This window comes from Nuphar pumila, chromosome 17 (genome assembly GCF_984573655.1).
Source record: "Nuphar pumila chromosome 17, dmNupPumi1.hap1.1, whole genome shotgun sequence".
NCBI classification, from domain to species: Eukaryota; Viridiplantae; Streptophyta; class Magnoliopsida; order Nymphaeales; family Nymphaeaceae; genus Nuphar; species Nuphar pumila.
Window position 1 is genome coordinate 11,953,923 of NC_143265.1, and position 12,072 is coordinate 11,965,994.

General features: G+C 35.1%; 1 protein-coding gene across 1 annotated transcript; it reads right to left on the reverse strand.

Annotated features, from left to right (window-relative positions):
• Positions 1-7,801: 7,801 nt before the first annotated feature.
• LOC149811645 (uncharacterized) lies at positions 7,802-10,646 on the reverse strand. Its single transcript, XM_089993761.1, has 2 exons — positions 10,218-10,646; positions 7,802-9,436 (listed from the first exon to the last, which is right to left on the reverse strand). Exons 1-2 carry the CDS (start codon positions 10,281-10,283, stop codon positions 8,336-8,338), a joined length of 1,167 nt encoding a protein of 388 aa, XP_089849887.1. The 5' UTR covers positions 10,284-10,646; the 3' UTR covers positions 7,802-8,335.
• Between the last annotated feature and the right edge of the window lie 1,426 nt (positions 10,647-12,072).

Consider the following 12,072-nt stretch of genomic DNA (forward strand, 5'->3'; position numbering starts at 1 on the left):
TTACAGAATTGTAGACAGAACAGGTCTCTCCACATCATATGGCTCAACCAGATTATATCACATAAACCAGACCTAAACCTAAGATAATCTATAATGTGTGGTTCAACGTATGTAGGCCCACATGATTTTTTCAACAACCAGGGTGTAGCTTGATTAAGGTGGATGGTGTAATTTATGAATTCTTTACTGAGGATACAACACACCCACAATCAAAGGAAATCTATGTCGCAGTTGAGGACATTTTGACTAAAACTTGCTGGCTATGTACCAAACACAATTGAAGCCAGACTAGATGTTGAAGAAGAGGAGAAGGAAATATTTGTCTCATCACAGTGAGAAATTGGTGATTGCCTTTGGGCTTATTTGTACTTCACCTGGAACAAAGATCCGTGTATCTAAGAACCTTCGAGTTTGTACTAACTACCATTTTGCAACAAAAATGATCTCGAGGATATTTGATCGGGAGATTGTTGTCAGGGACCGAAATCGTGTCCATCATTTCAGAGATGGATCTTGTTCTTGTAATGACTACTGGTAAAACATAATCTGTGTTACCCTCTTCCCACATATCAGGCATTATAAAACATTAATGGAATAAGTTATTTATTGATCACTCTGATTTTTTCTTAATCTTTCATTACGATCATTTAATTGTGTTTGATATATAAATGTATTTATTTAGTCTGAGATGATGTGTGATCATCTTCTGCTCAATTTTTTTCATAAGTTGTTTAATAAGAATTTACCTTAAATAGTTATGGGAGTAGCATTCTGGTTTCGAAAAATGATCGAACTGCACAACAAATATGATGCATTTCCCAAATGCCCTAAAATTTTTGAAATATGCTCCCTGCCCAAAACTGCAAATAGGAAACTTTTTAGGACTTTTTTACCTTTCGCGTAAGTGAACCTCATGAAGTTCGTTCGATATATCGTTCTGCCCATCGATTAAGGAAAAACCTCACTTAAGTCTTATATTCACACATTTTTTTTGCAATCCTCAAGAAACATGCAAAAAATTATGTTCATTTATGCAGTCTTCTCTATTAACCGTAAAATTACAAATACCTTAGTATGTTCACACTTATTTTTTTGCAATCTTCATGAAGTGCAAAAAAATAAGTTTTATGAGCCTCCTTATGATCATAACTTCGCAAATACCTTGGTAAAATTACATATTTTATACAAAAAATGTTGGAGACCATGTGAACCACTTTTCTGTAACCCTCACTTAAATGTATATTCACACATTGTTTTTTGCGGTCTTCACAAAACATGCAAATATAACTTATGCAAACCTCCTTATGTGGAGAGATGCAAATATGTTATAAATTACGCAAATATCTTGTACCTATAGAATGCAATGTTCTTTTATGTTTGGATTTTTTTGTGGTATAAAAAGTGAATGTTTGCACCTTAGAGCTATTTTCATAATTTTTAGGGTTTTTTGTGGTTCTCAACTTTCTTGATCTTTTACAAAAAAATCTAACTATTTTCGTCACTCTTTTTCGGTGATTCATCAGTGTTACTTCATTGTTGCATTTTGATAAGATTACAATATCCTTCGCATCAACTTCCCCTGTTAGGTTGAAAGGGTGAGTTTCATACAAACAATATATATATATATATATATATATATATATATATATATATACATTATATATATATACATTATATATATATACATTATTTTTTTTATTCTAAACTTTTTTTTTTTGTAGAAATGAGCATCACTTATATACATTTGTGTGTAGTGATCTCCAAAAACATTAGCTTTAAGGAATTCATGACTATGTTTTGTTAAACTAGATATAGTGAAGAGTTAGTCAGCCTCCAATATACTTATTCTCCAAAGACAAGTGACAAACAAATACGAGTAAATACTTTTGACATTGATGATGTAAAAGCAATGTTATTTAATGATAACATTTATGTAGTGGTTCAAAGAGTGCAATAAGAAGCACTTGGAACATTCCAAACAATGAACGATGTTGATGTCTCAAACATGCAACTGTCCCAAGCAATGAATGTTAGTAATGTTGTACACGTGGAGGGCATACCGTTGCCCGAATCAAATTACTCAAATGTGTTATGTCTTCTATATATATATCTTAAGTAGTTCACGATGAATACTTATAAACTATACCAGAAATGTCTCAACAAAAAATCATTTAAACCCTCATCCTCAACCCCAAGAAAGGAAGCAATTATGGTGCCCGAGGTACTTGTAAATGTCTCATGCATAGTGACAAATGATTTTTTTGGAAAATTCTCGTTTGTCAAAAACTCGTGAGAAATTAAATTTTTTTCATAAATCTCTTATTTTTTGGCAAAATTTCAGCAATAAAAAAATAAATTAAAAAATATAAAAAATATTTTTATAAGAAAATATTAATAAAATTTATTTAAAAATAAAAATACATGGTTTTTTTCATGATAAATAGCCATTTAAAACATAAATATCACATTTAAATCACATTATTTATGTTTTTTCATAAATCTTGGGATATTTTGAAAATCTCATAAGAAATTGCTTTTTTAAACTTTCAGACAATTTCTTGCGATATTATTGTGAGATTATCATAAATCTCATAATATTTGTTACAGAGGTCCCGAGTCATGTTTATGTGTTTATATTCAATTTCAAGTAACGGTTCTGATATGTATGTGTTTATATTCAATTTTAATTATTGATGACAATAGGTTGATCAGGAAAGTCAAAATATGCAGGAGAGAAAAAATGATCCGAAAGAGTGAATTTTACAAAGATACTTTGATGACAAGTGATATAAGTGTTAGGTTTGCACATTCGTTTGTTTGTTTTTTTTTTATATTTATATATATACTCAAATGAATCTAACAAAAATATATCACACATGTAGCATTTAACAAGATTCATAAAAAGTCTCGAAAAAGCCCACAATTAAGACATGAAAAAATAAGATAATTTCAATGCGGTTGGTAGTTGAATTTTGTCAAGAGTTTTGCATTAGTGGTTTCAAAAGTCTACCTTCAATGCAGAAATTATGAAAAGTTTGCAGAATTCATGGACTTTCCCATGCAGTCAATTTTAAGAGATGCGAGATTTCGTTTTAGCATGCAAATTTCATTGTATATATATAGGCGATTAGTGTGCAAAGTTAGTCAAGAGTTTCACGTTGGTCGTTGCGAAAGTTTACTTTCAATGCAAAAATCATAAAAACTTTGCGAAATTCATTGACTTTCACATGCAGTTGACTTTAAGCGGTGCATGATTTTGTTTTAGCATACGAATTTCGTAATAAGATAGAAAATTTGCATATATACATGCGAATTTCCTATGCAAATGTTTTGTATACATGCGGTTTTCCTTTAGCTCTTCATGAATTTCCCCTAAATTTGTGAATTTTCTGTGTAAATTCACATGTATACATGCAAATTTCTTATGTGCGAATTTGATCAAATATGCAATAATTTTTGCTTTAAATTTTACTGTTATAGAACTGAACAAAAGGTGTTTGGGCTTGGCTCGCTAAACTTTTTGAATAACTTGTACTCATCTCATAAACAATTTGAACTAAATATGAGATCGTATGAACTTGACTCGAACTCGCATGATTACGAGTGACTTGATCTTTCTAAATTCAAGTGGTGTTGAGCCATAACAAAGGGACATTACATTTGTTAATTGGTTAATTCGCTAACACAATAATAAAAAAAATGATATAACATGCAAGAGGGATATTTCATTTTAAACAACAATAACAAAATAATCATGTATACAAAATGTTGAAAGGTCCCTCTTAGCATATTAAAAGGCCTTGTATACAAAACATTACCAAAAAGCAGAAACAATAATAAAATAAGCCAATGAGATAGTTTTGTAACTTATGTTATACATTTGAAAATTTCTTTTAATAAATTCAAAGGTCTTGTATACAAGGTTATAAGTTTGAACCATAAAAAAACACAAATCTAATAAGTTTGACATATACATATACATCTAACTTTTATCTTTTGAGGGTCATTTTAGACTCTATGACTGCTCTTTTGGTCGATTGAGTGCACCTAGCCCATTTATTTCATTTGACTAGCTATTTGACCCACTAAAAGTCATTTATTCTTAATCATTGAACCTATTTAGGGCTACTTATTCCTAGTTGTTGTAACTTTATTGCTAGCTATTATAGTTTTATTAAGTCATTGGAGATTTATTTGTAGCCGTTGGGCTTATATAAAGTCAAGTTTCATCCCATTCTCTCCATCATAATCACCTTTCTCTTTTCCTCTCACGAGTTCTCTTTCTTTGAGCTCTCTAGCTCTTTTAAAACTCTCTCTCTCTCTCTTACATTTATTCATTGACTTGGTCAAGAGACTCCTTCAGTTGAGCCTAAGGTCTATACCTAATTCAAGTTAAAAGGCTATTCAAGGTAGCTGGTATCGAGTTATCGGTCTCACCTAATCTGGGGCATAGTCTGACCTTTGAGAGTAGGCGAAAGCTTGATTGTATCTTAGGGACGAAGTTGTATGAATAACCATTTTTCCAAGAATTTGATCTTAAGTGGGCAACTATCGCTTGAAAGATAGCGCATCCAACATGTGTCTCCGAGCCTACCTGGTTTAAATTTATGCGTATAGATTGCTTAAGCAAGGAGTAATCTTGAATATGCGAAATCTTGCCAAAACTTAGCGAATTTGTTGGCAAAAGAAAATTTTCAAAAAATTAATTATAAGACATCAAAGAGAATGATGCTAAATCGTATAAAAACAATCACCTATGATGAAAACCCAACCATATGATATGGGTCAAACCAAGTCTAGTAATTCAATGAAAAGATCAAGTCACTAGGTGATTTATTTGAGCATTTATAATTTTTTTATTCTTGATGTTAAGTGTTTTCTCATTCCCGATGTCAAGTCCCCGAAACCTATGTAGGAAGGTTGAATTCAGACTGAACTCTTAATGGTTAGGGCGTTTAAAAAAGGTTTACACCTTTGATGGATTCACCTATGTGAGTATGAAGGTGAGGATCACTTTATATTAGACTTGGGCTTTGTCTCTAGAGTACTAATGAAACTAAGATACAATACAAGACCCTAGATGCATAATTTCTATATATTGATAGACACACTATGATTACCTGAAGCAAAAGTGCATGTTTCTATGTCAGAAAAATCAATTAAGATTCTTAATTCAAAGTTAACGCTATCAGTTCTCATATTGAATAACTAAATAACACTAATATAAAGGTTTAAACCCAAAAGGTATCTCATTTATACAATGAATCTTCATGAATAACCTATTGAGTCTTTTCATAATTTTGATCTATGTGAGAGATTGTTCGGTAATTGTCTCAAAATTATAAGGGACCTAGTCTTAATTGGCTTGACATGATTTTGACTTAGGTTCTTGCTTGACAATTTAGAACTTTGACCTAATAGAATTTGGCTTAGTGTTTGACCTCATAGTTGACCATTGACCACCTCTTTTGATAATTTTTTTGTCTTTTCAATGTTATTTTCGACTCCATGATTGCACATTTGGTCTATAGTGTGCACCTGACACATTTATTCCCTTTGACTAGTTGTTTGACCTACTAAAAGTCATTTATTCTTAGCCAGTGAGTCCATCTAAGGCTAATTATTGCTAGTCATTGTAACTTAGTATTAGTCGTTAAATATTTATTTTTAATCGTTGGGCTTGAGCTTATATAAACTCAAACCCTTTTACATTCTCCCAATCACAATCACCTTCCTATTTTTAGTAAATTTAAGACTTAATCAAGAGTCTGATTTAGTGCTTTAGTTGAGTCTAGAGTCTACCTGGTTCAAGTCAAAAGGCTATGATCTATATAGAGTTATTAGTTTCACTCAGTGCAGGACACCTTCCTAAGTATGTAAAAGCTCAATTGTATCGTAAGAGCAAAGTTACATAAATACCGGTTGCATCAATGACTAGATCCTAAGTGAAGCCACTATTGCTTGAAAGATAACGTGTCCACTATCAAGATACGATAGTAACCATATTATGAACCCACTTAGTTTAAACTTTTAGGAACCCATATGCCCCCACCCCACCCTACCCTTAAAAAAAGTAAAAAAAAGTAAAAAAAAGTCACCTTGTCTTCTCTAAATCGACCTTAACCTTGAAAGTGTAAGCCTTCCACTTCCCATGTAATGAGCCCCCAAACAACTGAGCACAACCTGCCACGCCCCCACCCCCCACAAAATAAAGCATTACCGAATATCCTCTCACCATTCAAGGTGCTAACTCAAAATCTGAGCACAACCTACATATGACAGGCCCTTCACACAAAACAAAGCGCCAGAAAAATATTCTCACCATGCAATGCAAGATGCTAACTCACATAAATGCCAAATAATATACTTTTAAGATTTTTTTCTTAAGCTAGAGGCAGATTTCAGATTTGAACGTGCTGAATTGCGCCCTAGCATCTCCTTATCAATTATGCACAGAGAATCTGATTCCATTGAATAATCAAAAACTTATATTCAAGCCGCTTGTTGCCATGTGCTTTCCCTAAATCAATATTCCATATCAAAAGGTTAAAAGGGTTTCATCAGAAGTGCCTAAGATTGCCTTTGGATCATTTTCTGTGGAACATGTTTTCGGTATTTTATGTGATTCAGGGAAAAAAAACTTGCTGTCGGTATGCTACTGTTATTTACGATTTATTATATTTTGAGAGGCAAGCAAGATCTACATTCATTCAACAGCAGACAATAAAAAATATTGGAAAACATTCTCTGATTAATTGATCACCACTTTCCAGTGGAATCAACAATTCTGACAAATTAATTCAGGAGTGAAGAATGGCAGTGGATATTTTCAGCTAAAAAACTGAATGGGTCCGAGGTGATTTTATGAGATTGAACTAGAAACCAAAACAGGGTACCTCCATTGGGCCACTCGACACTTGTATCTGGGGATACAGACAGTTCAGACAGATTTCACTCACTGTTCCATCTCCTATAATAAAACTGAGCAAATCAGGAGAAATAATACTGTCAAGAATCAATCTAGGAGAGACTCATGAAAGTCCACAGAAGATCAGGTACAAGTTTCAACAATACAATCTCAACTCCATGCCCAGATCCTGCATATCTTTGTGAATTATGCCTAGACAGAAGTGATTCCTAGGGTCTAAAAAATTCCACAAATACATGCTTTGACTGTTAAACCTGGACCTTGGCTCAAAACTAGAATGTGGAAATGAATCACCGTTCATCCCAATACCCTCTTTCAAGATTCAACACTTGTAAATTCAAACACAGTTTGAATCAGGCCATTATCACGAGAAATCTTGATGAAGCAAAAGAACATTTCAGATACGTGAAAAGCTAAATGACTGAAGCAACATAAACATGGATTTGGAATACATGTTATTGATAACTAGGAAAACCAACAGTTCAAAAGAAGCAATACAAAATCAATAAGATCCATGTACACAGAATAAAATGATCAGGAAGGTCCCCTCAGACATCCAGTAAAACTGGAGCGGATATAGAAAGGTCCCGGTCCCCTTCACATAAATACCTCCCACCCACCCGGGGAAAAACAAAAGAGATAAAAAAGGTTCAGTAATCACATAAAGCTTAGGTAATGGATATTACAGAACATTTAAACAGTTATGCAGCCTACAAAACTGGAACCTGATCAAGTATTACAGACAGGTAAGATAAACATTAAAACCAGGGGACTTCCTGAAAGAGGTAGAGCAAAGGATCAGAATAATAAGATTCAAACATCAAAGCCATGTCAATGAATTGTGCAAATGGTATGAAGACTGTACAAAGCAGCTAAGATCAAGATCACCTACTAATGTCCATTTTTTCTTCATGAATAGATGTAAACAATAAACGAAAAAAAATCATAACAGAATGTTCAAGGGAATTTAAAGGGAGTTACAAAACCCAAAAATACACCTAGCAGAGAGATGCTATAAGAATAGGTATGCTAGTCTATGAATATGATATAACAAAATCTGAGCACCACAGAGGTTCAGGTTCATGTCACTCATTTCATGTTCATCTTGACCAGAAGATCATGATACCAAGAAGAGCTGCAACCTCGGATCCAACGGCTGTCACTGAGGTGCTCCACATAGTGTTATGCTACACAGCAGGCAATGTAAGTATTCAACCAAAAAAAGATTTCACTTTATGAGTTGAACTAAATCATCTGCTTTCATGTACCACTCTCCAAAGAATCATCTAAGTTCACCGAGGGAACATTCCAGCATTTCATTCTTGAATCCTTGCACAAACACTCTTGCACAAGTGACAAGCAAAGCCAAGCAGTAAAGCAAAAGATTCCCATGTCCCATTTTGAACACTAGCCACTCTCTCGTAAGCAATTACCGGGTAAAAGAAACTTGTACTTATCTGCATTCTCTATGACATAGTGTGGAAGATTAACTGCTGAATACAAACTTTGTATCGGTCCCAACTTTCCAATAATTTCCCTGAATGTGTATTCCTCTGGCAGCATGTCAAATAAGTCTTCCCCATTGCAAATGACATTCTGGATTCTTGATGGGTTCAAGTAGTATGAGAATCTAACTCGATCTACATGACTGTATGCCTTCATTTTAAATATAAACTCACTGATACGACGGAAACAAAAGCTACAATGCCATCCCGAATCTGCCAACATATCATCTGTCTGGCGATAGTGTGCATACCTTGTCTTACCAGCTTTATATGTATGCACAGAGGCACGCCAGCTTTTATAATCAACTAGGAACTCAAATGAATATAAATAATTCCGAAGCTGGAGGTGCAGAATAGGGGGAATTTCATCACACCATCTTAAAAGATTGATTGTATGTCTACTTGGGATTTCATCAACATCAGACATGATTAGAAGATCATCATCCATTATACCCCCAATCCTGAGAAGCTGATCCAGTGCAACCCGTTGATATGCCTCTTCGACAAAAGGATTTTCTCCCTTACGGAATCTTCCACCAATGGTTCCATAGGTCAGTCTAGGCTCTACGAATTTGAACTTATGTTGATTTTTTTGGAACACAAAAGGCTTGGGTAGTCCTGTGAATGTAGAATTCGACTCAAGGAGGACAAAGTGTGATATATAAGGATATAGCTCCTTCCATCTGACAGTGAGAATGTCCAATTCATTGCTGAACAGCACTGCATCAAAAACACGCCTTGGTGCCTCACGGATCCCCCAACCATGAAGCTCGCAGAGGTGCTCCATGGATGCATTCTCATAATAATAATGAGGAATAATGTTAAATGGTTTCGGTGGAGATTTCCATATAGGCCGGAGGAAATATGTGATCTTCTGCCCATGCAAATAAATCACAAGTACAAACAGAGGAACAGCAACAAATAGAAGGAGAAATGTTTTCAAGTTCAATCCTCTGAAAATACATTTCAATCTGGACAAACTCATAGCTGCTCGAGTTGCCTCCTGTCAATCACAAGCAGATCATAAGATCAGATGATAAACAAACAACCTAATGACCATTTACGCAAAGTTCTGAAAGTCTCAAGCTTCCATCAACAAGCCCAATCCAACATTTTTAGAAACAACTAGAATAGCAACAAAATTAGTATCCATTCTGAAACCAAAGAAGTGAAATTCTAAATCACCAAATTTCCAACATCTAATACTAGGATGTACACATCGCCAAAAATACTTCTAGCATTAATTCCATATATTCAAAGGAAGAGCCACTAATCACGCCCACTTCAGGCCAATAATAATAAACTATAAAAAAGGAAAAAAAATAAATTCTTTTTAGAATGGTCTTTTTTTTTTCTGAAAGATCCCTTGAGAAAATACGACCCTGTAAAGGCTGGATGATCCACTAACACCCATAGCCCCCCGTACAATAACAAAATAATTCCATAGAATCTTTTACTCCTTTTTCATTCCAAATTTCTAATAACCAGGAAGGAAAAAAACGGTGGCCACAAAATAAGATTTTCAAAAAGCACCCGATTTTCAAACCCACCCCTTCCCAATCCTCCACCCCTCAACCCCCTCCCACAAAAAGAAAAAAGGGAAAAAAGAGAAAGAAATAAAGAGAGAAAAAAATGAACTTGGGTTTCTTCACAAGCATCAGAAAACCAAAAACCAGCAACACCAATAAAAAATCTAAAGAGAAACATCATAGTGCCAACAAAAAAGACATTCATAACGTACAGAAGAAGAAGAAGAAGAAGTTAAATGGTCATGAAAAATCTACCTCTCCGCAAACGTCTTCACAGATATCATCGGTTTTCTTGGAGGAGTAATACCAATACGGCATCATGCACCCTCCTCCCCAAATCCCCACAACCGCAAATGCCCAAAGCGCAGAAAACACACAAAACCCAACTCAGAAGAGATTAAAAAAACATCAGATGGTGAAATCCCCTAAACCGCCATCACCACCGTCCTTTGTCTCTCTTCGCCTTCCTCCCCACTCATACTAAGAGAGAAGAGGGGTCGGAAATTTTTTTACAACCAAACAACCCTACCGCCAATTTCCCCACCCCGACAGCCACGAACCGGCGCAGGTAGATCCCAAGGCGACCCACAGAAATCGGGAGTTGGAATGGCAGAAAATCTCAAAACTCTCTCTCTCTCTCTAACGTTAACCGAGACAGCCGTTTTCCCCTTTCTTTCTCACATTAAGAAAAAGGAGGCAGAAGAATATGAACGGTAAAATAAGATGGGGTAAAAGGGACTTTACAGAGCCAAGTTGTAGTGCTGTTGATTAACTGTCAGGCTGGGGTGGTGTTTGTCAAATGCGACGACACTTTGTTACGTTTGAAAGAGAAAGATATAAGGAAAGTGATGCTGAAAATTTTGTACGGATCTTTTACCCTTTCACCGAGAGTTGTAAGAAGTATTATTTTTGATAAAAAAAATATTCCTCTGTAGAAAGGTGGAGGAATGTTTTCTACCAAAAAAAATTTTATTTTTACAGTATCCGCCACCCATCTTACCATCACCATAGCGAAAAACTTTCCTATCAAAAACTTTCTCCAAAACTTTCTTTTCTTACGAGAGTTTTTCTCTCTTCCAAACTACCAAACGTAAATGTTGAAGTTAGTCAAAGCTCACCTCCCAAACAGAAGGCTTCGCAATGTGATAGCACTTGTTGCATTCCTTAATGCTGAAATTGGTCACAAGCACACCTCACAAATAGAAGGCTTAGTAGCGTGTCATTTTGAATCAAAGGATACGTCCAGTGTTTCTTTCGATGGCCCCATTGTAAATGGGTCGGATTCAGGTCAGATTTTAGGCATTACAAAGTTTTAATTAATCGGGTTTGACTTAATTCGGATTCAGATGAAAAAAAGATAAACCAAGCCTGGATTGGACGACTAGCTTAAACCCCGGTATTTACACTTAATTGGTTTGGTTTTTAGTGTCGGATTCAGGTTCCGATTTGAATGCAAAACTTAATATTAAATCCGGATCCAATTATTAACTGGATCCAGATTTGACTTCCGGGTTACATCTGATCCGTTGACATCCCAACCAACCCAAGTTTTTAAGGGCTGCCTTGTTGATGGTAGGCATAAGCGACATTGACCTGAATTAGTGTTCACAGTATAAAACTTCACGAGATTACTCCTCTCTTTGCTAACTGGGATTAGCTTTTCATTGGCTTTGGCTTCTGCTTCGGCTTCGCGGCTAAGAACGTGCATTCTGAGAATCAAACTCTAGACCTCCTTCATTTTGAAAGCCTTAAGCCGACCCACCTAGCCAGTTGTGATCCAAGTTGGTGTTGCAATTCATCCAAGTGATTTATGAAATTTTACCGCTTAACTAAATTTGGTATAATACTGTCCTTTGCGACTTAGTCGGCTTAATTTACACATCGATAGGACCCTTCTAACCTAGACTGATCAACGCAGGAGCCCAATGATATGGTCAAATCCTAGTCCAATGTCTATTTAGTGAAGGCATATTTTGGTAGGGGTGTCAATCAATCTGATCTTATCAGATATCCGGATGGAATTTTGTTAGTTTTAGTTGCATTTTGGTAAGCCGAAACTACATCCTATTATAATCAGATGCTAATATGGTTTTGATTTTTTGCTAATGAA